At 42.1% G+C, this 23,749-nt stretch overlaps 1 protein-coding gene across 6 annotated transcripts in view; it reads left to right on the top strand.

Moving 5' to 3' along the window:
- ASAP1 (ArfGAP with SH3 domain, ankyrin repeat and PH domain 1) overlaps positions 1 to 23,749 on the top strand; it is a 376,577-nt gene that overhangs the window by 179,652 nt on the left and 173,176 nt on the right. For all 6 annotated transcript variants that reach the window (XM_030553834.1, XM_030553836.1, XM_030553832.1 and 3 more), the window contains one exon: positions 4,096 to 4,168. In XM_030553834.1, coding sequence (XP_030409694.1) covers positions 4,096 to 4,168 — 73 coding nt within the window. The remainder of the gene's footprint in view (positions 1 to 4,095; positions 4,169 to 23,749) is intronic.

The raw sequence follows: 23,749 nt of genomic DNA, 5'->3' as shown, positions 1-23,749 counted from the left end.
AACCAGAAGAACGCAGTCAGGCAAACCAAAAAATGCAAATACAGTACAGTACTGTGTTAAACGTAAACTACTAAAAATAAAGGGAAAGCTTTTAAAAAAGATTTGACAAGGTAAGTAAACTTTCTGTGCTTGTTTCATTTAAATTAAGATGGTTAAAAGCAGCATTTTTCTTCTGCATAGTAAAATTTCAAAGCCATGTAAGTCAAAGTTCAATTGTAAACTTTTGAAAGACCCACCATAATGTTTTGTTCTGAGTTACAAACATTTTAGAGTTATGAACAACATCCATTCCCAAGGTGTTCATAACTGAGGTTCTACTGTACATCAATGGCCTCACGAATTGTAAGATAAAAGGAGATAAGAGACAGAAATGGAAAAAGAAAATCCTTAAGTTGAACAGGTATCTAGCAACACAAATGATGCACATAGTTATCCATGATTGCTCTCTGTTGGAAGTCTTCTTAAGGTGAACTATGGTTCAAGCAGCTGAAGGAAAGTAGTGGGAAAGCTGACTCAACAATTAACACATTATTTCTCCCAAGAGAAGGTCTTAAATATCCGTCAAAGAGATTGAGATGCCATTTTCAAGATCTAGATGTAGCTTCAATATTTCTATTAGTTCACTTGCAGTTAAGTACTGTTTGCCTGTAATTATTATTTTATTATGAGTTTAAATGTGTTTTAGATGAAAGAGTAAAAATGTTTGTGGGAGCTTCTGTTGGTTTGAACTTTAGTTCCGGAGTACTAAATTATAGACTTATAAATGTAATCTTCATGATTATAATGTTTTTTATTTGACCTCCTACAGTAGTTCTTTAAATGCAACAATCTGCACATTTTTACACACTCATTTCAAAACCATTCAAAATGCCATAAAATTACTAATATCCAATTATGGCAATACAGCTTTTATGAATCTACCCATGTAAAGCTTTTGTTGGAATTTTATATTTCTTAACTTGCTATTTTATAGAATAAAAATATTTTAATGCTGTAATTTTTGTCTGTAAAATAGCTATTCTAAATACATCTGCTTGGAATATTTTTTTAAAAATATATTTGGACTAGTAGGGGAATATAAAGATGCTCCTTTCCATTTGAGCCCTTTCCAAAGACAATACTTATTAATAAAAATTAATTTGAAACCTGGATGCAACATAATTGCGCTCTGCTATTTATAACAACTTCCTTGGAAGCAAAATATAGTGTAATAAAGTATTAACACATCAAATGTAAGAGTTTAACATATTTGGGGACAGAAGGGCCTCTGTTTTCAAATTATTAAATGGAAGAAGGTATGATAATTGTTGCCATAACACCCAGAAACCTCAGTTAGAATTGGGGTCCCATTGTGTAAAGCGTTCTACAAACATTCTGCCCTGAATTGATATATATGATGTATTTTAAACTAGACAGGATTTGTTCAAATAGAGATACTTTAAAGTATAAATGTACAGAACTGACCCATGTTGTCAGTCTGATTAAGCTCATAAGCTCCTTGAGGCCAGAGATGTCATCCTCTATATTTTGCTGTGCTCAGTGATGGTACTCCATAAATAATGCAAACCCACTCCAATGAATGAATTTTGTTTAGTTTTCTAATTAGGTTTCACTCTGAAGGTCAAATTTTCTTTTATCTATTTCCGAATTAAACTTTGAATTTCTTCCTTAGTGTCTTGTTTGGTTCAGTATTATCAAATTCCTTCACAAGCTTTATCACTGAAACATCTCCTAATTCACACATAAACAGTTGTATTTTGCACCCCCGCCCCAAATCTAATGCTGAAATTCCTAATCTCAACTAAAATGTGGCTAGATAAGTGAAGAATTACACTATCTTTTCTGAGTAGCCCTCATCATACTAGTTGACATTGATTAGAACTTCACTAGACATTCAAGATAAGTACTTGCTGAGGTGGTTTATGCTGTATGGATTGGTAATACAGTTTTGGTTGCCACTGGGGAGGCAGCAAAGGTCAGCTACTACACACCTTGTACCACCATAAGATCTTCCAAGAACAACAATAAAACATTCTTAGTGTTGATATTGGTCAGTTTCACAATTTTAAATATTTTTAGTTTCCATCCTAGTGTAAGGCATGATAAAATAAAATATTCCTCACTGTAACTAAAGAAAAAAGTCTGTGTAAAATTGTATTTTTATCCATTGTTCTGATATAATTGAAATGAAAAGAAAAACAGTATAAAGTGATCATATTGCCGATTCTGTGGTTTTGAACTTGTCAAAAATTAACTGTATTTGAAATGCAAATAAGTTATTGTTCAGTTGAGTACATAATGTGCTCTGAATTGGATATTAATCCATAAAATATTGTTATATATTATCCTTTACTATTGGTATTATATATCTTCGAACTATAACTATTTTGCTTTGTCAGAATTGAGCCACTTAAATTTTAGGTAACAATCCGAATCCAAGTGCATTGCCAAAATGCAGGGTATTAAGTGAACATTTATTAAATGTAAACCTAACACTGTAGTAATTGATATTAAGTTGTTCCTGTGACACTGCACTCTATATGATTTTATGAAAATATACTGATGAGTGTGAATATAATGTAACTAAAATGTGGTTTATGCAATAGGTCTCTTGTAAGGTATCATTACAAAGCTTATAATCTACTGAGTATGATCATCCTATTTGTATAAATGTATCACTCTTGTTTCTGAAACGGAAAATATGAAATATAACTCTGAGATCCTATTGTAATTGTGCAAAGTGTGGGCCATTAATGGTGGTTTGGAATTTTGATGGCTCCCATTAACCAGGACATTTGTCTGTAGATGGCTCTGTTTTACTTGTAAGTCTTCCTGTGTGTGTGCTGGCAAGTGGGTAATGAAGTCTGACAGTGACATGTGATCATGTCACCTGAACTGGAATCCATCTTTAATCTGATGCTTTTCCATTGAGAAGGAGTAATGGGAAGCCAGAGAGGGGGTTTCTGTGATCCAACCCGTTACAATTTCCTTTGTGTTTAGTTGTCCAAAATAATCAATTTAAACACTTCTATTGTGTATCTATTCTCTTAGTTATGAATGATGAGTTATGTAAGCAAACATATGTAGTGAAGTGCTTAGTGTGCCCAATACCTAAATTTACAAGGGAATGGGCCTTGACTGTTTTAAGAAGCTGTAGGGCGACTTTAAAATTTCTTACTCCACAAACTAGGCTGGCTTTTTATTTATTTGACTTTATTTTAATTTGGAGCTTTCTCAGAAAAGTTTTCTGAAGGTATATTAACTTGTTTCATCCTTTTCAATAGGTTGTGAATGGATTCATGAGAAGTTTTATGAGGTTAAAACAATTGGGCCAGTAGTTTAGTCAAAAAAATTCACTAATTTTTACCTTGAAAGTATTGCAGTCTAGAGAGGCTTCTGTGTTCTAAATCTAGGGACCAAACCTGAGAACAATTATTTACTTGAAGAATAATACTCTTACGCATTGTTCCACTTAAATAATGGACTTGTGTGTGTTTACAAAATCAGGTTCTTTGTTTTGTTTTTTCTTTAAATTTATCACTCTGTGTCCGATTTATTTTTAAGAGGAACACAGTCAGCCTGAAAAGTCAGAATTGTTTCTAAAAATGTTGTATCTAATATCACAACGGCTAACCTCAAAAATTACTGAATGAGAATTTCACTGTTTCCTCTGAATAGTTTTGTTCGTGTGAGTAATAGTGAAATGACTAAAACCATAGAAATTGGCAGGGAACTCAGGCAGCTGTAATACCCACATGACTTGTAATTTACTTTTCTAAATTGACTATCTTTCAAGTTGACAGAGTTCTTTTACAAAGCTTTAATCAACTTACAGCTGTCCTTTCGCTCTCTTACACCCATTCAGCTCTCCAGGATAAGTTTCCCTTCAGAGATGTTTAATTCAGCTCTTTAATTGACTTGAAGGGGTTGAGTGACCTATGACCTTCCCAGAGGGCTGAGCACAGTGCATCTGTAGTGCTTCCAGACCCTGAAATTATTCACTATGTACTAAGAAATATTATGAAACTGGATGATGCTATTCAATAACAAGCTAAACAGAGATGGTCTTTTTTGACAGTCTCTCTTTTATTACAGGCATTGGATCAAGACAGAACTGCACTACAGAAAGTGAAAAAGTCTGTAAAAGCAATATATAATTCTGGGCAAGGTAAGTGTTTTTGGTCTTATGTGAGAATCTAAACCATTCTATTAAATAATGTTTACAAAGTTTGCTTTGATGTTCGTTGCATATTAAACTTAAAGAGTAGGTGATGCCTGCCTCCTCCATAATACAAGTTGCTGGGAGTACACCTCTGCCCCCCTGACACCTCATTGGAAACAGTGTATTTCAAGGGATGTCATCCTGATTTTTCCGCCCCCCCCAAAGCTCCCTAATGAACTGATCCTGACTTCCTAGGGTGGGGGGAGGAGAGAGAGAGACTTTTTCTCATTCTGTGCTACCATGACATCTCACAACAGCTACATTCCACTTGAACAGCAAAGCTGTTGACCAGAAGAGACCTGTTACAGCAGGAGACTGAACCGTGGATCAAGATTATTAGCACATGAAATGAGAGTGACCATTAACTTCCTCACCATCAGAACTAAAACGCAAAACCTACTCTCTTGCCCAAGCTTTACAACATTAGTAACCTTACACCATTGCTCTCTCTATATATTAAATAATAATGTACAGAAAATGAAAACGCTGTGTGTCTTGTCCCCAGTGGGGGAAGGGAGGGGAGATTTGCCATTTTTTGCCACTTAGAGAAACTTGGATACAGTAATAAAGGGCATCAATATAAGAACCTGGATGAATGGCTAGAATGCAAATATGTCATAAGTTTTTGTCCCTTTTGAAGTCTGTACTTTACAAAATCTCCATTAATGAATTTTATTATTCATAGATTCTAGGACTGGAAGAGACATCGAGAGGTCATCGAGTCCAGTCCCCTGCCCTCACGGCAGGACCAAATACTGTCTAGACCATCCCTGATAGACATTTATCTAACCCACTCTTAAATATCTCCAGAGATGGAGATTCCACATCCTCCCTAGGCAATTTATTCCAGTCTTTAACCACCCTGACAGTTAGGAACTTTTTCCTAATGTCCAACCTAAACCTCCCTTGCTGCAGTTTAAGCCCATTGCTTCTTGTTCTGTCCTTAGAGGCCAAGGTGAACAAGTTTTCTCCCTCCTCCTTATGACACCCTTTTAGATACCTGAAAACTGCTATCATGTCCCCTCTCAGTCTTCTCTTTTCCAGACTAAACAAACCCAATTCTTTCAGCCTTCCTTCATAGGTCATGTTTTCTAGACCTTTAATCATTCCTGTTGCTCTTCTCTGGACCCTCTCCAATTTCGCCACATCTTTCTTGAAATGCGGTGCCCAGAACTGGACACAATACTCCAGTTGAGGCCTAACCAGCACAGAGTAGAGCGGAAGAATGACTTCTCTTGTCTTCCTCACAACAAATCTGTTAATGCATCCCAGAATCACGTTTCCTTTTTTTGCAACAGCATCAAACTGTTGACTCTTATTTAGCTTGTGGTCCTAGATCCCTTTCTGCCGTACTCCTTCCTAGACAGTCTTTTCCCATTCTGTATGCGTGAAACTGAGTGTTCCTTCCGAAGTGGAGTACTTTGCATTTGTCTTTGTTAAACTTCATCTTGTTTACCTCAGACCATTTCTCCAATTTGTCCAGATCATTTTGAATTATGACCCTATCCTCCAAAGCAGTTGCAGTCCCTCCCAGTTCGGTATTGTCTGCAAACTTAGTAAGTGTACTTTCTATGCCAGTATCTAAGTCGTTGATGAAGATATTGAACAGAACCAGTCCCAAAATAGACCCCTGATGTACCCCACTTGATATATCTTTCCAGCAGGATTGGGAACCATTAATAACTACTCTCTGAGTGCGGTTATCCAGCCAGTTATGCACCCACCTTATAGTAGCCCCATCTAAGTTGTATTTGCCTAGTTTATTGATAAGAATTTCATGCAAGACCATATCAAATGCCTTATTAAAGTCTAGGTATACCACATCCACCGCTTATCCCTTATCCACGAGACTCATTTATCGTATCAGAGAAAGCTATCAGATTGGTTTGACATGATTTGTTCTTTACAAATCCATGCTGGCTATTCCCTATCACATTACCACCTTCCAAGAGTTTGCAGATGATTTCCTTAATTACTTGCTCCATTATCTTCCCTGGCACAGAAGTTAAACTAACTCAATAGGAGTTTTGTCTCTGGATGTCTAAGGGAGCAGAGTCTTATTCAGATGGAATTACCCGTGTTGAAATATTGAATTTCAGGAAAGCACAATTTGTATACCTTAGCACTCATGTTCAGCTTAGCAAATGTATTCCCCTTTAGAGCAGCTTCTCTGAGTTATGTATTCTAAAAAGAAGATACAGTAAACTACTAACACAGAACAACAAAGTTATTTGGTACTTGTGAGGTTTTTTAATGGCAATGTATTTTACTTCGTGCTTCTCCCCATTTCTCTCCCTCACTCATCATTCCAGCCTCACAACACACGCATCCTCCTCTCCCTCGCTCCCATAGTTCTTCAGTTGATTTGGATAAACATTTTGCCAATAGATTAAGCCAACTAAACACCTTATGCAAGTTGAGAGTACATATAACTATCTTTTGCCACAGGCATTGTCTTATTGAAGATTAGAGTCAGATTCTGCTCTGCAGGCCCAGAGCACCTTGAAAATCTAAAGAGGTCTTTACACAACTACATGCTGATTGACTTTCAGAAGTGACCAGCTTTTAAGAACTGTCAAACATTTACCGCCTCCTGTGAAATGTACAGGAATTGCACCATAGCCTCCAGTTGTCATTTGCTCCATGTTTTGATAAAACTGGTTTCAGTGTCTTCAAAGCCAGTAACCATGGCATGTTATGTAAACGGTTTAAATGAATCAATAAGTGATAACATTACTTAGGAGTCAAATATGATGCTCACATCTATTTCTTTTGTACACCCTGGAAATTATTTGGAAAATTATATAATTTTCAGAAACTTCTAAAGTCTAATGATGAAGGGCAAGCAGTATGTTGGATGAACCAAAGTCATTTTTGAAACCTACTTGGTTACAGGTGTCTAAATTGATCTGCCAGTTCATTATAGGGAAGGAACATATAACGAAAACACTTATTTAAGTAAGTATTAATAAAAGGACCAAGAATAAATAGCAGAGTCCCAGAATGAAACCCATTACTGACCAGGAAAAGTTTAAAGAATATACATAAAATTAGGCAGTAGTCGGAAAAGAAATTATGTTCCAAGGAACAGATTGGTGTAAGCATCTTTAATACTTTCTTCATATACAGTATGAAAGATAATATTGTAATTCCCTCTTCAGAATGTTGTGCAGTTGGGATCATTTATAGCTAAAACTGGAAACAGAATGAAGAAGGCAATTAATTCAGACTATAGTTAATCAACATAAGGAAGAGTTGTATGCTGTGTTGTAAGCTTGTTGGTCTTAGGATACTAGAGAGACAAGGTGGATGAGGTAATATCTTTTATTGACCAATGTCTTTTGGTCCACTAAAAGACATTACTTCACCCACCTTGTCCCTCTACTATGGAAGAATTGGCTTATAAAGGTTGGAGGGAAAATAAAGGAAGTGAGTAGTGCATATAGTATTAAATATATTGAGTCCTCCAAGGAAAAAAAAAACAAATGTAAAAACAAAGGGATTAGAGACTAATAGTAGTAGTGCAGATCAGTTTGTGTCTTGAGATCTCATTCAAATAGAATTTTTCCACACAAGATACCAAAGCCAGCGGTGGAACCTCTTGTCATACATCAGTTCCAGAAGGAGATGGATGATATTTTTATATTGCAGGGGGAAGCCACTAGCTACATTTTAGTGGCTTAGAGAACTTATTTTATATTTTAGTTACAAGGGGCATGAGGTTGATAAATCAGATTGTGACTTTATTAAACTCTCACCTACCTCAAACTCTTTTGAAAAATCAAAACTGGCTAGGAGTGGAGGCAAATAAAATTACATTGGGACAGTAATAGCGCCTGTGTGTTGAGATCTCTACTCCAATATATGCTTTCCAGAAAGTGATAGTTATATCATTACAGGCAAAACAATAACATATGAACAGTGACATTCAGGGGAGTCAAGTATCAGTGGGTAGCCGTGTTAGTCTGTATCCACATTTTTATTCAGGGGAGTCTAGATCTCTTTAGTAATGCGGGACTCACCAGCACAGTGCCTCCTGCTGGTCATCTGGGAATTAACTCTTTTCCAGCATATGGAGCGCTCTTTGCAGGCCGGTGTCTCGCTCGCCCCCCTGTCCCTCCCAGACCCCAGTGGCCCTTACCTTGGGGTTCTGCCCACTGCAGTACCTCCATTCTCTGGGTTTCCCCTTCCAGGGGAACCCCCAACCCTATAAACCCACCTTGCCTGAGTGGCTACTGCCAGTCATCATCTAGCCCCCGCTCACTGGGGCAGACTGCAGTCTGTAATGGCCACTCATCATTATCAAGTGGGTAGGACCTGCTGCCTTTGCCTATTCCCAGACTGTATCTCTGCAGCTCCAGTAGCTCTGTAGACCTTCAACAAGGCCTGCAGCCTGGGGTTTTACCAGGCTGGAGCTCCCTTGCCCTATTCCCCAGCACTGCTCCAGTTCACGTACCTTCCTCTCAGGCAGTTAGCCCTTCTTCCTCCAGGGCTGAAGAGAGACTCCCTCAGCTCCTGGCTCCCAGCCCTCTTACCAGGGCCAGCTGAGCCCTAATTGAGCTGGCCACACCTGTGATCAGCCATGCCCTCAGCTGTTTTCACTGCTTTTTCCAGCCACAGCCCTCTACAGGGCTGCTTTTAACCCCTGTTCTCTGGGAGTGGGGCAGCTGTCCCACTACAATCTCATTCCAGATTCTGAAGGGTTCGGAGAAAGAAGAGTTCAAATGTATGTTTGTATCACAAATCCTCTTTACTGTTGAAACATTAAAGGCAAGAGATTTTTCTTCTGTTAGTAAAATAATTTAAGTCCGTTTAAACGTCACACCAACCTGTTTGAGAAGCTTTTTGCAGATGCCCCTCCAACTTGTTAAGTACTTCTGGAATAATCAGATTGGATTTGTGAGTTGGAAGCTATCTTTTGTCTCACTGAAGATGGTACCCGAAGTCCATGGAAAATATTTTTGGATAGCTTTCCAATAACACTCAGTTGAATTTTAGTGGCATTGAATTGCATCATAACTGATAGTGTACATTTTCAATAGCCTTTTCCTATTAATTCAATTGAATGGCTAATCTCCAAAAGCTAATCTCCATTAATTTATAGTTTTCAGCGAGAATGCAACATAATTTACAATGGAAAAATGTTCAGTGGTGCGTGCAAACTAATTCTTGCAGTTATCTCAGTTTTTTATGGATGTGTGTGTCACAAAAAAAGGACCAAATGTTTGGTTTGAAAATGTGAAGATATTTTAAATGGTATTGCAGCAAGAAAATAATTTTAAGGGGAACTGGAAGGTAGTAAGATGGGGAATTAACTAACCTATTTATTTCACATTCTCACTGAGGAAGAGAATGAAACAGATATTTTAATCTCATGCCACCAGCCAACAAGGAGCTTTTTGTGCTACAGTGGGGGAGAAAAGTGAGAGCTAGTAAAAAGGGTTAGAGCAGTGTGTACTAAGTGATAAAACATCTTTCAAAATGAGTTGGATCAGTGCTGCTCTTCCTTGACTTAGTTACTTATCATAGAATATTAGGGTTGGAAGAGACCTCAGGAGATCATAGACTCATAGACTCTAGGACTGGAAGGGACCTCGAGAGGTCATCGAGTCCAGTCCCCTGCCCTCATGGCAGGACCAAATACTGTCTAGACCATCCCTGATAGACATTTATCTAACCTACTCTTAAATATCTCCAGAGTTGGAGATTCCACAACTTCCCTAGGCAATCTATTCCAGTGTTTAACTACCCTGACAGTTAGGAACTTTTTCCTAATGTCCAACCTAAATCTCCCTTGCTGCAGTTTAAGCCCATTGCTTCTTGTTCTATCATTGGAGGCTAAGGTGAACAAGTTTTCTCCCTCCTCCTGATGACACCCTTTTAGATACCTGAAAACTGATATCAGGTCCCCTCTCAGTCTTCTCTTTTCCAAACTAAATAAACCCAATTCCTTCAGCCTTCCTTCATAGGTCATGTTCTCAAGACCTTTAATCATTCTTGTTGCTCTTCTCTGGACCCTCTCCAATTTCTCCACATCTTTCTTGAAATGCGGTGCCCAGAACTGGACACAATACTCCAGTTGAGGCCTAACCAGCGCAGAGTAAAGCGGAAGAATGACTTCTCGTGTCTTGTTTACAACACACCTGTTAATGCATCCCAGAATCATGTTTGCTTTTTTTGCAACAGTATCACACTGTTGACTCATATTAAGCTTGTGGTCCACTATGACCCCTAGATCTCTTTCTGCCATACTCCTTCCTAGACAGTCTCTTCCCATTCTGTATGTGTGAAACTGATTGTTCCTTCCTAAGTGGAGCACTTTGCATTTATCTTTATTGAACTTCATCCTGTTACCTCAGACCATTTCTCCAATTTGTCCAGATCATTTTGAATTTTGACCCTGTCCTCCAGAGCAGTTGCAATCCCTCCCAGTTTGGTATCGTCCGCAAACTTAATAAGCGTACTTTCTATGCCAACATCTAAATCGTTGATGAAGATATTGAACAGAACCGGTCCCAAAACAGACCCCTGCGGAACCCCATTTGTTATACCTTTCCAGCAGGATTGGGAGCCATTAACAACTACTCTCTGAGTACGGTTATCCAGCCAGTTATGCACCCACCTTATAGTAGCCCCATCTAAATTGTACTTTCCTAGCTTATCTATAAGAATATCATGCGAAACTGTATCAAATGCCTTACTAAAGTCTAGGTATATCACATCCACTGCTTCTCCCTTATCCACAAGGCTCGTTATCCTATCAAAGAACGCTATCAGATTAGTTTGACATGATTTGTTCTTTACAAATCCATGCTGGCTATTCCCTATCACCTTACCACCTTCCAAGTGTTTGCAGATGATTTCTTTGATTACCTGCTCCATTATCTTCCCTGGCACAGAAGTTAAACTAACTGGTCTGTAGTTACCTGGGTTGTTTTTATTTCCCTTTTTATAGATGGGCACTATATTTGCCCCCTTCCAGTCTTCTGGAATCTCCCCCGTCTCCCATGATTTCCCAAAGATAATAGCTAGAGGCTCAGATACCTCCTCTATTAACTCCTTGAGTATTCTAGGATGCATTTCATCAGGCCCTGGTGACTTGCAGGCATCTAACTTTTCTAAGTGATTTTTTACTTGCTCTTTCCTTATTTTCTCTTCTAAACCTACCCTCTTCCCGTAAGCATTCACTATACTAGACATTCCTTCAGACTTCTCAGTGAAGACCGAAACAAAGAAGTCATTAGGCATCTCTGCCATTTCCAAGTCTCCCGTTACTGTTACCCCCTCCTCATTGAGCAGTGGGCCAACCCTGTCCTTAGTCTTCCTCTTGCTTCTAATGTATTGATAAAAAGTCTTCTTGTTTCCCTTTATTCCCATAGCTAGTTTGAGTTCATTTTGTGCCTTTGCTTTTCTAATCTTGCCTCTGCATTCCTGTGTTATTTGCCTATATTCATCCTTCGTGATCTGACCTAGTTTCCATTTTTTTATGCCGCCTTTTTATTTTGTAGGTCACGCAAGATCTCAGGGGTAAGCCAAGGTGGTCTTTTGCCACATTTTCTATCTTTCCTAACCATCGGAATAACTTGCTTCTGGGCCCTTAATAGTGTCCCTTTGAAAAACTGCCAACTTTCCTCAGTTGTTTTTCCCCTCAGTCTTAATTCCCATGGGACCTTGCCTATCAGCTCTCTGAGCTTACCAAAATCTGCCTTCCTGAAATCCATTGTCTCTATTCTGCTGCACTCCTTTCTACCCTTCCTTAGAATTGCAAATTCTATGATTTCATGATCACTTTCACCCAAGCTTCCTTCTACTTTTAAATTCTCAACAAGTTCCTCCCTATTGGTTAAAATCAAGTCTAGAACAGCTTCCCCCCAGTAGCTTTTTCAACTTTCTGAAATAAAAAGTTGTCTGCAATGCAGTCCAGGAACTTACTGGATAGTCTGTGCCCCGCGGTGTTATTTTCCCAACATATATCTGGATAGTTGAAGTCCCCCATCACCACCAAATCTTGGGCTTTGGATGATTTTGTTAGTTGTTTGAAAAAAGCCTCATCCACCTCTTCCGCCTGATTTTGTGGCCTGTAGTAGACTCCCAGCACGACATCACCTGTGTTTTTTACCCCTTTTAGCCTAACCCAGAGACTCTCCACCCTTCCGTCTCCTATGTCCATCTCCACCTCAGTCCAAGTGTGTACATTTTTAATATATAAGGCAACACCTCCTCCCTTTTTCCCCTGTCTATCCTTCCTGAGCAAACTATACCCATCCACACCAACATTCCAGTCGTGTGTATTATCCCACCAAGTTTCAGTAATGCCAATAATGTCATTATCTAGTCCAATTCCCTGCTCAAAGCAGAAGCAACACCAACTAAATCATCCTAGCCAGGGCTTTGTCCTTTTTTTGGTGCATCTCTTCTCTTGCATTCTCCTGGTGTTCATAGATGGATCATGGAAATGCTAAGAAGGATAATAGTAATTCCTGTTTCAGCTCTTCAACTGTTCTCACTTTCTCCCATTCTTCTCATTATTTGTGTCCTACAGCCCTTCCTAATTCTTTATGTTCATTTTTTTAAAAAAAGTGAACCAAGGTTTTTTTGTCAGACATATCTACAGAGAAATTTGAGATAGCTAGGCCTCCCCTGTACAAATTGAAGCAGAACTCTAGAAGTAGTTCAGACTACATTTAAAAATATACCTGCAAAGAAACATGACGTGGAACAAATTGATATATAGGATAGATTGCTGTTTGTTTGGTATCTTCCTCTTGTAAAGTGTAGTTTCTTGGTGAGAGACCTTTCATCTTCTTTATTGTCTGGAAGGGGAGATCTCTCAAGAATGCTATACTTTAGAAAAAGAAAAATCTAGCCTATAATTATAGCTCCGTAAAGTGAATACCTTCTGTAAAGTCACATAAACCCACATTAAAGTTAAGTGTGGGTACGTGCTTTTGGAAAAAACATTGATAGTTGAAAGTTTTGATGTAAGATAAGAGAGACAAGGTAGGTGAAGGAATATCTTTTATTGGGCCAAGTTTGTTGGTGATAAAACAAGCTTTTGAGCTATACAGAACTCTTCTTCAGGTCTAGGAAAGGTAAACAGGGTGTCACAACTAAATGCAAGGTGCAACAGATTGTTTAGCATAAGGAGTTAACACGAGTTGCAGGAGACCATTCAGGATGAAGTGGGCAATTAACACCTCTACTGTCATGGGACAAAAGAGGTTTAGTGAATTATAGATTGTTATAATGAGACATAAAACTAGGGTCTCTATTGAATCCATGATTTTTTATGTCTAGCAAAGTGATGAATTTAAGCTCCCATGAGGAGGAGGATTGAGAGGTCAGCTACAGAGTGATCCTTTTGTGAAAAAGTGCTCACCCCCGGGTGATACGGCATTTTTATCTTTTTGTCATTATTCTGTGCAATTTCATTCGAGAGTGAATGTCGGGTTTCACCCCACATAGTTGTTGTTGGGGCATTTAGTGCACTGGATGAGGTACACGACGTGTTGCCATAGGCATGTAGGACCCAATCTACTACTTTTGTGTAGTGTCCTTGTTTGGTCAAGATGGTTTTAAGTGTGTTAAGGTGTGAATCTTGGACTTTTTCCGTGGAGCATATTCTGTGGTATCTGAGTGCCTGGCTGTAAATAACAGATTTCTTGGTGTGTCTGATGTGATTACTGGATCTGTTGAGGTAAGTGTAGTGATTCGTGGGTTTCTTGTATAAAGTTGTCTGTACAGTTTCATTGTTGAATCTGATTGTTCATGTGGGAGTGTTTTAGAGAGAGTTTGATGGATAGGTGGTAGTTATTGAAGTTGTGATTGAAATCTGAGTAGTCTGTCCGGAGCATGAAAACATTGATGAATCTCAGATATTTCATTGGTTTTGCGGTATATTTTTTCAAATTTTTTCCCCAAGGTGGCCCATGAAGAGGTTGGCATATGGAGAACCAACACAGCTCTAACAACCTTGCAAACAAAACTGATGTATTATACTCCATCTTGCTATAAAATAACATTTTGCCATTAGATACAGGGGGTCAGATATTCAGAAGGGCTCCCTTGGTATATCAGGTCACCCTGACTGTGTTGTCTCCCTTTACCACTGCACCAGAGTGCTGGACTTCACTGAAGAGATTTACTCTCCCAGTACATGTTCAGTAAGCCTATTGTTTTTTCCACACAGTGCAGGAAGGCTATTCTTTTATGTACTGTATCAAGAATTGGGTACATAACGCATTTCAGTCTGTTTCTTTAATCTTCACAAATAAACTTTAGTTTCATTGTTGATTGCATTGTTCAGTACAAAAACATGCATTGCCTTGTGAAGATTAATAAAACAGACTATTATTGAAGTGAAAATCATTTATGCACATTAGTTGTTTCAGCTTTCAAACTGTTATCAAGATTGTTGTATGCACTGTGAAAGCTGAGCTTGTTCAAATGTTTTAGCACCTTGGTAATCTTAAAATAAATAAAACGGTATTTTACTCAATGGATGGGTTAGAGACTTATATGAATTCTGTGGCATGCTATGGTGAATCTGACATTCCCTTTTCCTTATGGTCTTTCCATTGAAACTGAAGTGCAGAATTACTTATTTATCATTTGTACATAGTGCAACATGTGCATGGTTTAAAGCCCTGATCATTGTCAAGGATGTTGTCTAGGGTCCAATCCTGCAAACATGTACATATATCACTTTACTCATCTGAGTAATTCCATTTAAGCAAAGTTCCATTGAAACAACCAGTACAATTACTCACAGAAATGTTTGCAAGATCAGACCAATAGTGAGATAAAACATGATATCATGGAGGGAAATAGTTTACCTACCAAGAAGATGAATGAGGGAGGGAAGTTTAAAAATAAGTAGGATTGTAAGTTCTTGTAGAACAGTATCTTGTATCTTCTGAATGTGTGTCAGTTTTTCATGTGTTTTAAATTTTTCTTTACTATAAAGTACATTTGTAATATGTCCTGTATAACTTCTGGATGGACTAGAAAATTAGTGGAAATGTCTGGGTGGAAATATTTTCAGATTTTCACAGCCTGAATAATTTTCTAGATCATTTTAAAGTTAGATAGGACATACTGTGGATGTACTTTATGGTAAAGATTATTAAATATCCATATATGTGGTATGTGAATTTCATATGTTAGGGTTGTCATTTCTCATTTACAGCTGATAGTGGCATTCACTTCACTTTACCGGAAAATAGTCTCACTTGCATTTGTGTGTTGTCTCTTACCTCAGATTCCAGAGGGCTTTCCCCACAATCATTCTGGGATAACTAGCCTTTCCTTCCTTCATTCCCCTTTCTAACTGGGACAGGCAGGGGAAGCATATGTCCTTTTGCCCTGCTAAAGCTTGATACTAACACCTGTGTGGTATTATTCTGAGTTGCCATTACCACCACCTTTTTTAAAAGTAGGTTGAACAAAGTACTAAGAAATATACTGTAGGGTGAAATCCTGCATTGGCAAAGGGAGGACCAGGATGAACTTGTGGGCCTTTTTGTTCTCTGGCTTCTATGGTTCCCTGATTCTTCCTTCACTCCAGAACAAACCCTGTGACACATTAGGCCAGGATTGAGTCAGCTAATACTCTTCACTAGCTGAGATCTGTTGTGCATATTTACAGAATACCTTTTACATAAAAAATATGCATTTTATTACTGCATAATGATTTCTTTGGTTTTTATGCCAAGATATTTGATTAAAAGCATAAGCTTTTAGAACAGATGTAGTCTTATTAAAAACATACTTTACTATTTGTCAATCCACATCATATGACTGAAAACTTTGGGCATTTGACAACATTAATTTTTGTGTTTGCAAAAAGTAGGAAAATGATATGTAAATTAATTATAAATATACACTGTAAAATCTTATTTCCAAAATACAGTTAAAAGATCATGAGCAATTTCATCATTTTGATCTGAGTTTAAGAAAAGACATTTGGTTTTCTCTTCTGGTTGTAGTGGAAGTTAGTACTTGGCAGATGTTTTTTTTAAAGGGTTTGGAAGTGTGATTCGTTTGAGGCGTTCTGCCAAGTTTTTTTAGTGTCTAAGATGATTCATGCATCATGGGATAATGCACGTGGATTGTGGTGAAATTCATGGTTTTAAAAGTAAAGTGTGGAAGTCAACAGAAAAATAGTATTTTCCGGCACTCGAAGATTTGAACTTTATATCTGAAATTAAATGGTGATTCTTTATTTTCTGTAATTCAAATACTCTCAGACAAAAATTACAACTTGGAGAAAATGATACTCATACTACTATCTGATGTAAACATGATTCCTGTTGGCCTTAATAGCCTTATCTCTCCCACTAGGGAAAATTAATTCTGGGAGGTGTGTCCATAATGTGTGTGGGTTTTTTTTAAAGCCTCAAACATGGTAAGGAGGGGAACCTAATGAAGACATGTTGAACAAACCAGCGTTGGAGGCTTAAGATAATTACTCCTGAGGGAATTCTGCGCCACTGATTTCTTTGCTTCCCACGGAAAAATTATTTCTGACAGGGTAGCAAAGGGAAGCCACCAGAATGGTCACGCACCCTCCCCAGCAGCGCAGGTGCACCATTTCAGGCATCCGGAGCAGCTGGCAGGACAGTAAATCACTGTGGTGGGGTGCAGCGGACACCCTAGCTGGTGGCTCCTATCATACGATGGGCTCTGCTTCTAGTTCTGACTGGTCTGGGGAGGATGGGACGAATTCTTCCTCTGCAATGAGCAGCTGGGTCTGGATCAAACCCACTCCAGAAAGCGCCCCTGGCTGCAGGAAGCTCTGCACAGCCCCACCACTTCCTGCCTCCATTGCTCCTCAGCCGTGGGGGGAAGGGTTACTGTATGGGCAGGGCCGTCCTTAGGCATAGGCAGAATAGGCAACGGCTTAGGGCCTCACACTGCCTGGGGGCACCACTCTGCAGGCAGCCCAGACAGTGTAGAAGCAGGGCTGCTGGGTCCTAGAGAGAGCCGAATGCAGCACAGTCTGAGGGACGGGATTGGCTGCTGGGGTCTCTGGGAAGGGGAGGGGATGGGGGTTGGGAAAGGAGCTCACCCGTGAGTGTGACTCTTTTCCCCCCGGCTGAGGTCAGGTGAGGTTGTGGCTCTGGAACCAGTATCCTTTGTTGTCTCCCATAACATCCATTCTTCTCTCCCCTGCCCCACGGAGCACCCCCTCCTTTCTCCCTCCTCCCCAGGAGCACCCATCTCTCTCTCCTCCCTCCCCTCCGTCAGGGCTGGTTTGGGTGAGGTGCTGGGGATAGGTGGGGGGAGGGGAGGCTGGCTGCTTGCTGAGGAATGAAAGTGAAAGTAACTCACTTCCTGGACAGGCAGCCAGAATTGGAATGTCACACAGGGTTTGGATGGGGTTATCCAGATGTGTGAAAAATCGGGTGAGCAGAATCCCAGGCTGGTAGCGGGCTGAGGGGGATTGGCGGCCGGGATCCTGGCTGGCAGGAGTTGGTGGTCAGAACTCCAGACCAGCAGCGGGCTCGCAGGGCCTGGGATCCTTGTCTAGGGTTCCAGCCACCAGCCCCGCTTAGCCCGCTGCTGGTTTGGGGTTTCATTTACTCAGCTGGCAATGGCCTGAGCAGGACCAGTGGCCAAGACCTCAGATAATAACAATAGTTTATTTATATAATATAGACATAGAGAGAAACCTTCTACAAACATTAAAATGTATTACTGGCACGAGAAACCTTAAATTACAGTGAACTTGGCACACCACTTCTGAAAGGTTGCCAACCCGACCCCTGGTATAGAGTGACCATATGTTGTACTAAGATTCTCCTGCTTTTTTTTTTCCCTGTGAGTCAGTATAACTTTTGCCAGCCCAGAAGTTGGGCAGCCAATATTTTACGTTTTCACAATGTTTTCTCCAACTTTCATAAAGTAAATACATAGTTAATATGAGTTAAAAAGGCCAGGGACACTTCTTTGTGAAGAATCTGTAAAGCAGATCATGCCCATAGACAATCCAGAAAAGAAATTCGAGGTTGAATTTTTTAATGTTGTGATGGATAAAGCAGTATCTGCTGTTGATGAAAGGTTTAATACCTTGCAAGTACACCATGAACAGTTTGGATTTTTGTATGACATAACTAAATTCAACGAAATAGGAAAACAAGAGCAACTAATGACAAAGTGCAAGAACCTAGAGAGCCTCCTGAAGCACGGTGATAGCTTTGATTTAAATGGACTTGAACTGTACGAAGAATTGAGTACACTGTCATCAATGTTGCCACATGCAAAATCGGTGATAGACATTGTACAGTTTATTCATACCCGCAAACTTGTTGACATATATCCTAATGTGTACATTGCCACTCGTATTCTACTGACAATTCCTTTAACAGTAGCGTCAGGAGAATGGAGTTTCTCAAAACTAAAGCTCATTAAAAACTATCTCCGCTCTACAATGAGTCAGGAACGCTTAACTGGTCTTGCTATTCTTGCAATCGAACAAGACACGACTTTGTCTTTGTCATACGATGACATTATTATTGATTTTGCAGCCAAAAAAGCCAGAAAGATTGCTTTTAATTAAAAACAAATCTTTGTTTCAATACCTCTTCATATAAATTTCCAATAAAATTTTGATAAATTAAAAAAAAATTGCATCATTCTGTCTTCAGAATTTTTTCCATAGTGCTGCTTCTTTAGTGCTAGTCCATCAGCATTACAGTGTGCTTAATTAAGTTAAACTGGTTTTAATAACGTGAATGTGGCAAGTTTTCCAATACTGTAAGCTTATGTTTGTGTTGCTAAGAGCAGATCAGGCACAGTGGCACCAGTTTAATAATCTCGCCTAGGGCACCATAAATCCTAAGGCCGGCCCTGTGTATGGGCACCCTGCAATCCCCATAGCCGGAGGCCCCATGCACCCAAATCATCCCCCGCTCTTGAACCCCCACCCCGACAAACCTCACTGCCTCTCACACCAAGACCACCCTTTTGAGCCCCCTGCAACCACACCCCACTCTCCCCCCCTCCACCAAGCCCCACTCCCCCAGCACCCGAACGCCCGCTGCTGAGCCCCAACCACCTTTATCTGGATCCCCCTGCAGAGGCCCATTATTCCTGCACCTTGAAACCCCCAATGAGCAGAATTTGTAGAATTGTGCAGAATTTTAAAATATTATGCACAGAATTTTTATTTTTTTGGCACAGAATTCACTCAGGAGTAAGTAATACAAAAAGACAGAAGAGGATCTTAGTGAAATGTGTCATTACCACAATTGCAAATGAGGAAGAAAATAAACATTGTTGGAAGAACATTAGACTTGCAGGATTTACTCTTAAAGATTTTTAAAAAACAGAAAAAAACACACACAAGTTAGTGTAGCTGTATTCTCAGAGTTTAAATACATTTGCTTCTCAAGAAGTATTGGATACTTGAAAGAATCTCAAGCTAAGACTTGTGAATCATGCCTTTCCTGGCTGATGAAAGAGAGTCATAAGCAGCTGGTGCCACTCATAACTGAAATAACCATTTCCTCATTTAGGGAAGTAATCTTCTCTTCCATTTTTTTTGGAGTACAATAGTCTGACCAACACTGAAGAAACCCACCCTGGATACATCCGTTCTAACTATTGCCCAATAAAAAAACTTCTGTTCCTGAGCAAGGTTATAGAGAAGTTAGCTCAGGACGAACTACAAGCTCTTCTGATTAAAGGCAATATTGTTGGCCCAGCATAATTTGAATTCAGGTCAGGATGTGGGATTAAAACATCCTTAGTGGCACTGATGGATGATTTCCTGCTGTCAATGGATGGAGGGTATTCATCTGTTCTCATCCTTCTCTTGATCTGTAGATATTGTTGTCTTGTCTGAGAGAGGAGTCAGGAGAAAGCTCTAAAATAGTTTTAAGTCCTTTCATGCCTGAAGTGTAGAAATGGGAGATTGCACCTTTGTCACTAGACCTCTCACTTGTAGAATCCCAGAAGGATCAGTTCTTCTTCGAGTGATTGCTCATATCCATTCCAGTTAGGTGTGTGCACCGCGCGTGCACATTCGTCGGAAAACTTTTACCCTAGCAACTCAGTGGGCCAGCAGGTCGCCCCCTAGAGTGGCGCCGTCATTGTGCTCGATATATACCCCTGCCGGCCCACCCGCTCCTCAGTTCCTTCTTACCGCCTGTGTCGGTCGTTGGAACAGTGGAGCGCTGCTTAGCTGACCTCCACTTCCCTAGCTACTCGTAGTTCTCGTATATAGTTATGCAGTTATAATCCTTTTATATATATATTTGTATAGTTATACGTTTTTTCTTTGCTAACATAGTTAGTTTAGTAATAGTTAGTGGGGTTCAGGAAGTAGCCCCTTCCATGAACCCGGTGCCGGAGCCCATGCACGGCTCACTGGGTTTTAAAATGGGCTCGGCCTGCCAGAAGCCGATGCCGAAGGGAGATCCACACGACTCCTGTTTGAAGTGCCTCAGGGAATCACACTTGACAGCTAAGTTCCCCATTTGCAAGGCTTTTAAGCCGAGAACAAAAAGGAGCGGGACTTTCACTTACCCCTCCACCTTTGGCGCCGAGCGATGATCAAGCGGCTGGCAGAAGCGCCTCCTCAGCACCGGACCCCGCCGGTACTGCCAAGGCCTTTCGGCACCGGCCGTCGCCGGCACCGAAGTCGACTCGGCACCGCTCCCTTCCTCCGAGGTCGAGAAAGGCACCAGCAGGAATCATAGGCTGATGGCTCCCCAGCACGCGCCGTGGTTGAGCCCCCTGCTCCTGCTGCTTCCGTGCCACCTGCATCGCAGCCAGAGAGCTCGTCTAAGTTGGATTGCCCGGCACCGACACCTGCAGAGGCACCGATGACATCAGCACCGTCGATTCCAGTCCCCCAGGGCCATTGAATCCAGTGCCTGACGGCTCCCCGGCACGCGCCGTGGTTGAGCTTACTGCTCCTGCTGCTTCCGTGCCAACTGCACCGCAGCCAGAGAGCTCGTCTAAGTCAGATCGCCCGGCACCGACACCTGCTGAGGCACCGACGACATCGGCACCGTCGATCCCAGCCCCACAAGGACCGTCGAATCCGGTGCCTGACGGCTCCCCGGCACGCGCCGTGGTTGAGCTTATTGCTCCTGCTGCTTCCGTGCCGACGGCACCGCAGCCAGAGAGCTCGTCTAAGTCGGATCACCCGGCACCGACACCTACCGAAGCTCTGACGACCTCGGTACCGTCGATCCCGGTCCCACGAGGGCCGTTGAATCCGGTGCCTGACAGCTCCCCAGTATGCACTGTGGTTGAGCCTGCTGTTCCCTCCACGCCGGAGACATTACCAATGGCGAGGGATCTCATTGCTATGACAGAGTCAATGCTGCCTGACCCCGGCACCGCCGGTGCGGGTAATACAGTCTCTTCATATGACCGTCCTCTGTCAGCACAGCAGAGCGGCACCGTTCATGATCACGGTCCCACAGACACTCCAGGTCCCGTCGGCACACCCGACACCACTTGCAGTCCCGGTGCTGTTTTCCTCATCGGTACTGGTCGCACTCGCCGCACCGGTCGGTATCCTGTTCGCCGACCCGCTATCGGCACCGTTCCGACTCCCGGCACCGCGACAGGTACCTTGACTCCTGTAGCCTCTCCCCGAGCCTCGAGATCTCGGTCGACCTCCCGGCACCGTTCTGGTTGCAGGTCTGGATCTCGTTCCAGGTACCGGTACGCCTCCCGGTGCCGGTTGCCGGTGCCGAGTTGGGCAAGGTCCGATAGAGTCAGAGACTCTGCCCGTGCCTTCTTTTAGTACCTCCATGGCCATCCAGACATGCATCCGTGTCATCCCACATGCGCAGATCTTATGCTCAGGACCACGATTCTGATACGCCCCCCGACAACCTGAGGTGGAGGAGGTCCCAGAGGTAGAGGACCCGGTATGGGGCCCTCTAAGGGGTACAACTACTCGTCTGTCCGCTCTCCTCTCTGCTCACTAGTCTTTCAGTCTGTTAAGGAGAGGTATTGGCATGGCCAGCGGGCGCCAGCCCCGAAACCAAAGGAGGCTTGGCGAATGAACCTGCTTGGCCCAGGTGTACTCTGCAGAGGCCCTGCAGCTCTGGGTAGCAAAGCAACAAGCCTTGCTTAGCTGCTATAATTATAGCACCTGGGTGAAGGTAGTTTAGTTTATGGAGTTTCTCCCTCAAAACTCCCGCCAAGAGTTCGCTGCCGTCTTGGAGGACGGGGGAAAAAGGTACCCAGAGCGTCCCTCCAGGCCTCGTTGGACGCAGCAGACTCAGCAGCCAGGACTCTGGCCTTTGGTGTCGCCATGAGGTGCATCTCATGGCTTTAGGTTTCAAACCTCCGGCCAGAGCTGCAGTATGCCATTCAGGATTTACCCTTTGTTGGTCAAGGCCTCTTCGCGGCAAAGACAGCCCCAGGCTGAGAAGCCTGATGGACAATAGGGTCCTAATGCGCTCTCTCAGCATGCATATGCCAGCAACCAAACGCAGGCCTTTCTGTCCCCAGCCGCCATACTCTGTGCCTAGCCAGAGACAGGACTTTGGCAAACGGCGAGGCCAAGGTGGTCGCAGACGAACGTCAGGACCCCTAAAGAGCCAAGGTCAAGGTCCCTCGCAATTACCACTGGGACCAAAGACGAACATTCCAAGGTGCGCCTGAGGGCGGTGTACCAGTCACAGGCCGGGATCCCAATCCCGCTTTCTCCTGGCGTGGCCCCAGTTAATTTCAGATCACTGGGTCCTGCGCACAGTGGAGCATAGGTACCACCTCTAATTTGTTCCAGCTCTGTCCCCCTTCAGGGACCCCTCTCACGAGCAATTCCTCGTACAAGAGGTGCAGACGCCGACTGACGAAAGGGGCAAGGGGGTTTACTCCCGTTATGCCCTAGTCCCCCACTCGAACGGAGGTCTCAGACCTTCCTAGTCCTGCACGGACTCAACCAGTTTAGGATAAGGTTGAAGTTCCGCATGGTATCCCTGGGAACCATTATTCCATCCTTGCCTCCTGGGGGCTACTATGCCGCCCTTGATATGAAGGACGCGTACTTTCGCAACGCCATCTTCCCTCCGCACAGGAGATACCTCCGCTTTCTAGCCAACCGTCAGTACTTCTGGTTTACGGCCATAGTCGCCGCCTACCTTCGCTGATGTCGGATATGCGTTTTTCCGTATCTGGACGATTCGCTTATCCGAGGAGACTCCGAGACACAAACCACTCAGCACGTGGGCATCGTCACGGTCTTATTCACAGGTCTAGGCCTGATGATTACTATAGAGCATTCCACTCTGGTTCCCACGCAGAGGTTGGACTTCCTAGGGGCTACCCTGGTCTCCTACCTAACCGGAGCCTGCTTATCACAACTGCGGTTTTAGGCGATGGCAACAATCATCCGAGGTCTGCAGGCTTTCCCAACGACCTCCGCTCGTACTTGTCTCAGTCTCCTGGGTCCATGGCTGCCTGCAAGTTTGTAACCAAACACGCCAAGCTCCGCCTCTGTCCTCTCCAAGTCCGGCTCACCTCGGCGTACCACCCGGACAGGGAGCCAATGGTCAT

This window comes from Gopherus evgoodei, chromosome 2, assembly GCF_007399415.2.
Source record: "Gopherus evgoodei ecotype Sinaloan lineage chromosome 2, rGopEvg1_v1.p, whole genome shotgun sequence".
Classification (NCBI taxonomy): Eukaryota; Metazoa; Chordata; order Testudines; family Testudinidae; genus Gopherus; species Gopherus evgoodei.
The sequence above is the reverse complement of the archived record's forward strand: the minus strand, read 5'-3'. Positions and strand labels throughout refer to the sequence as shown.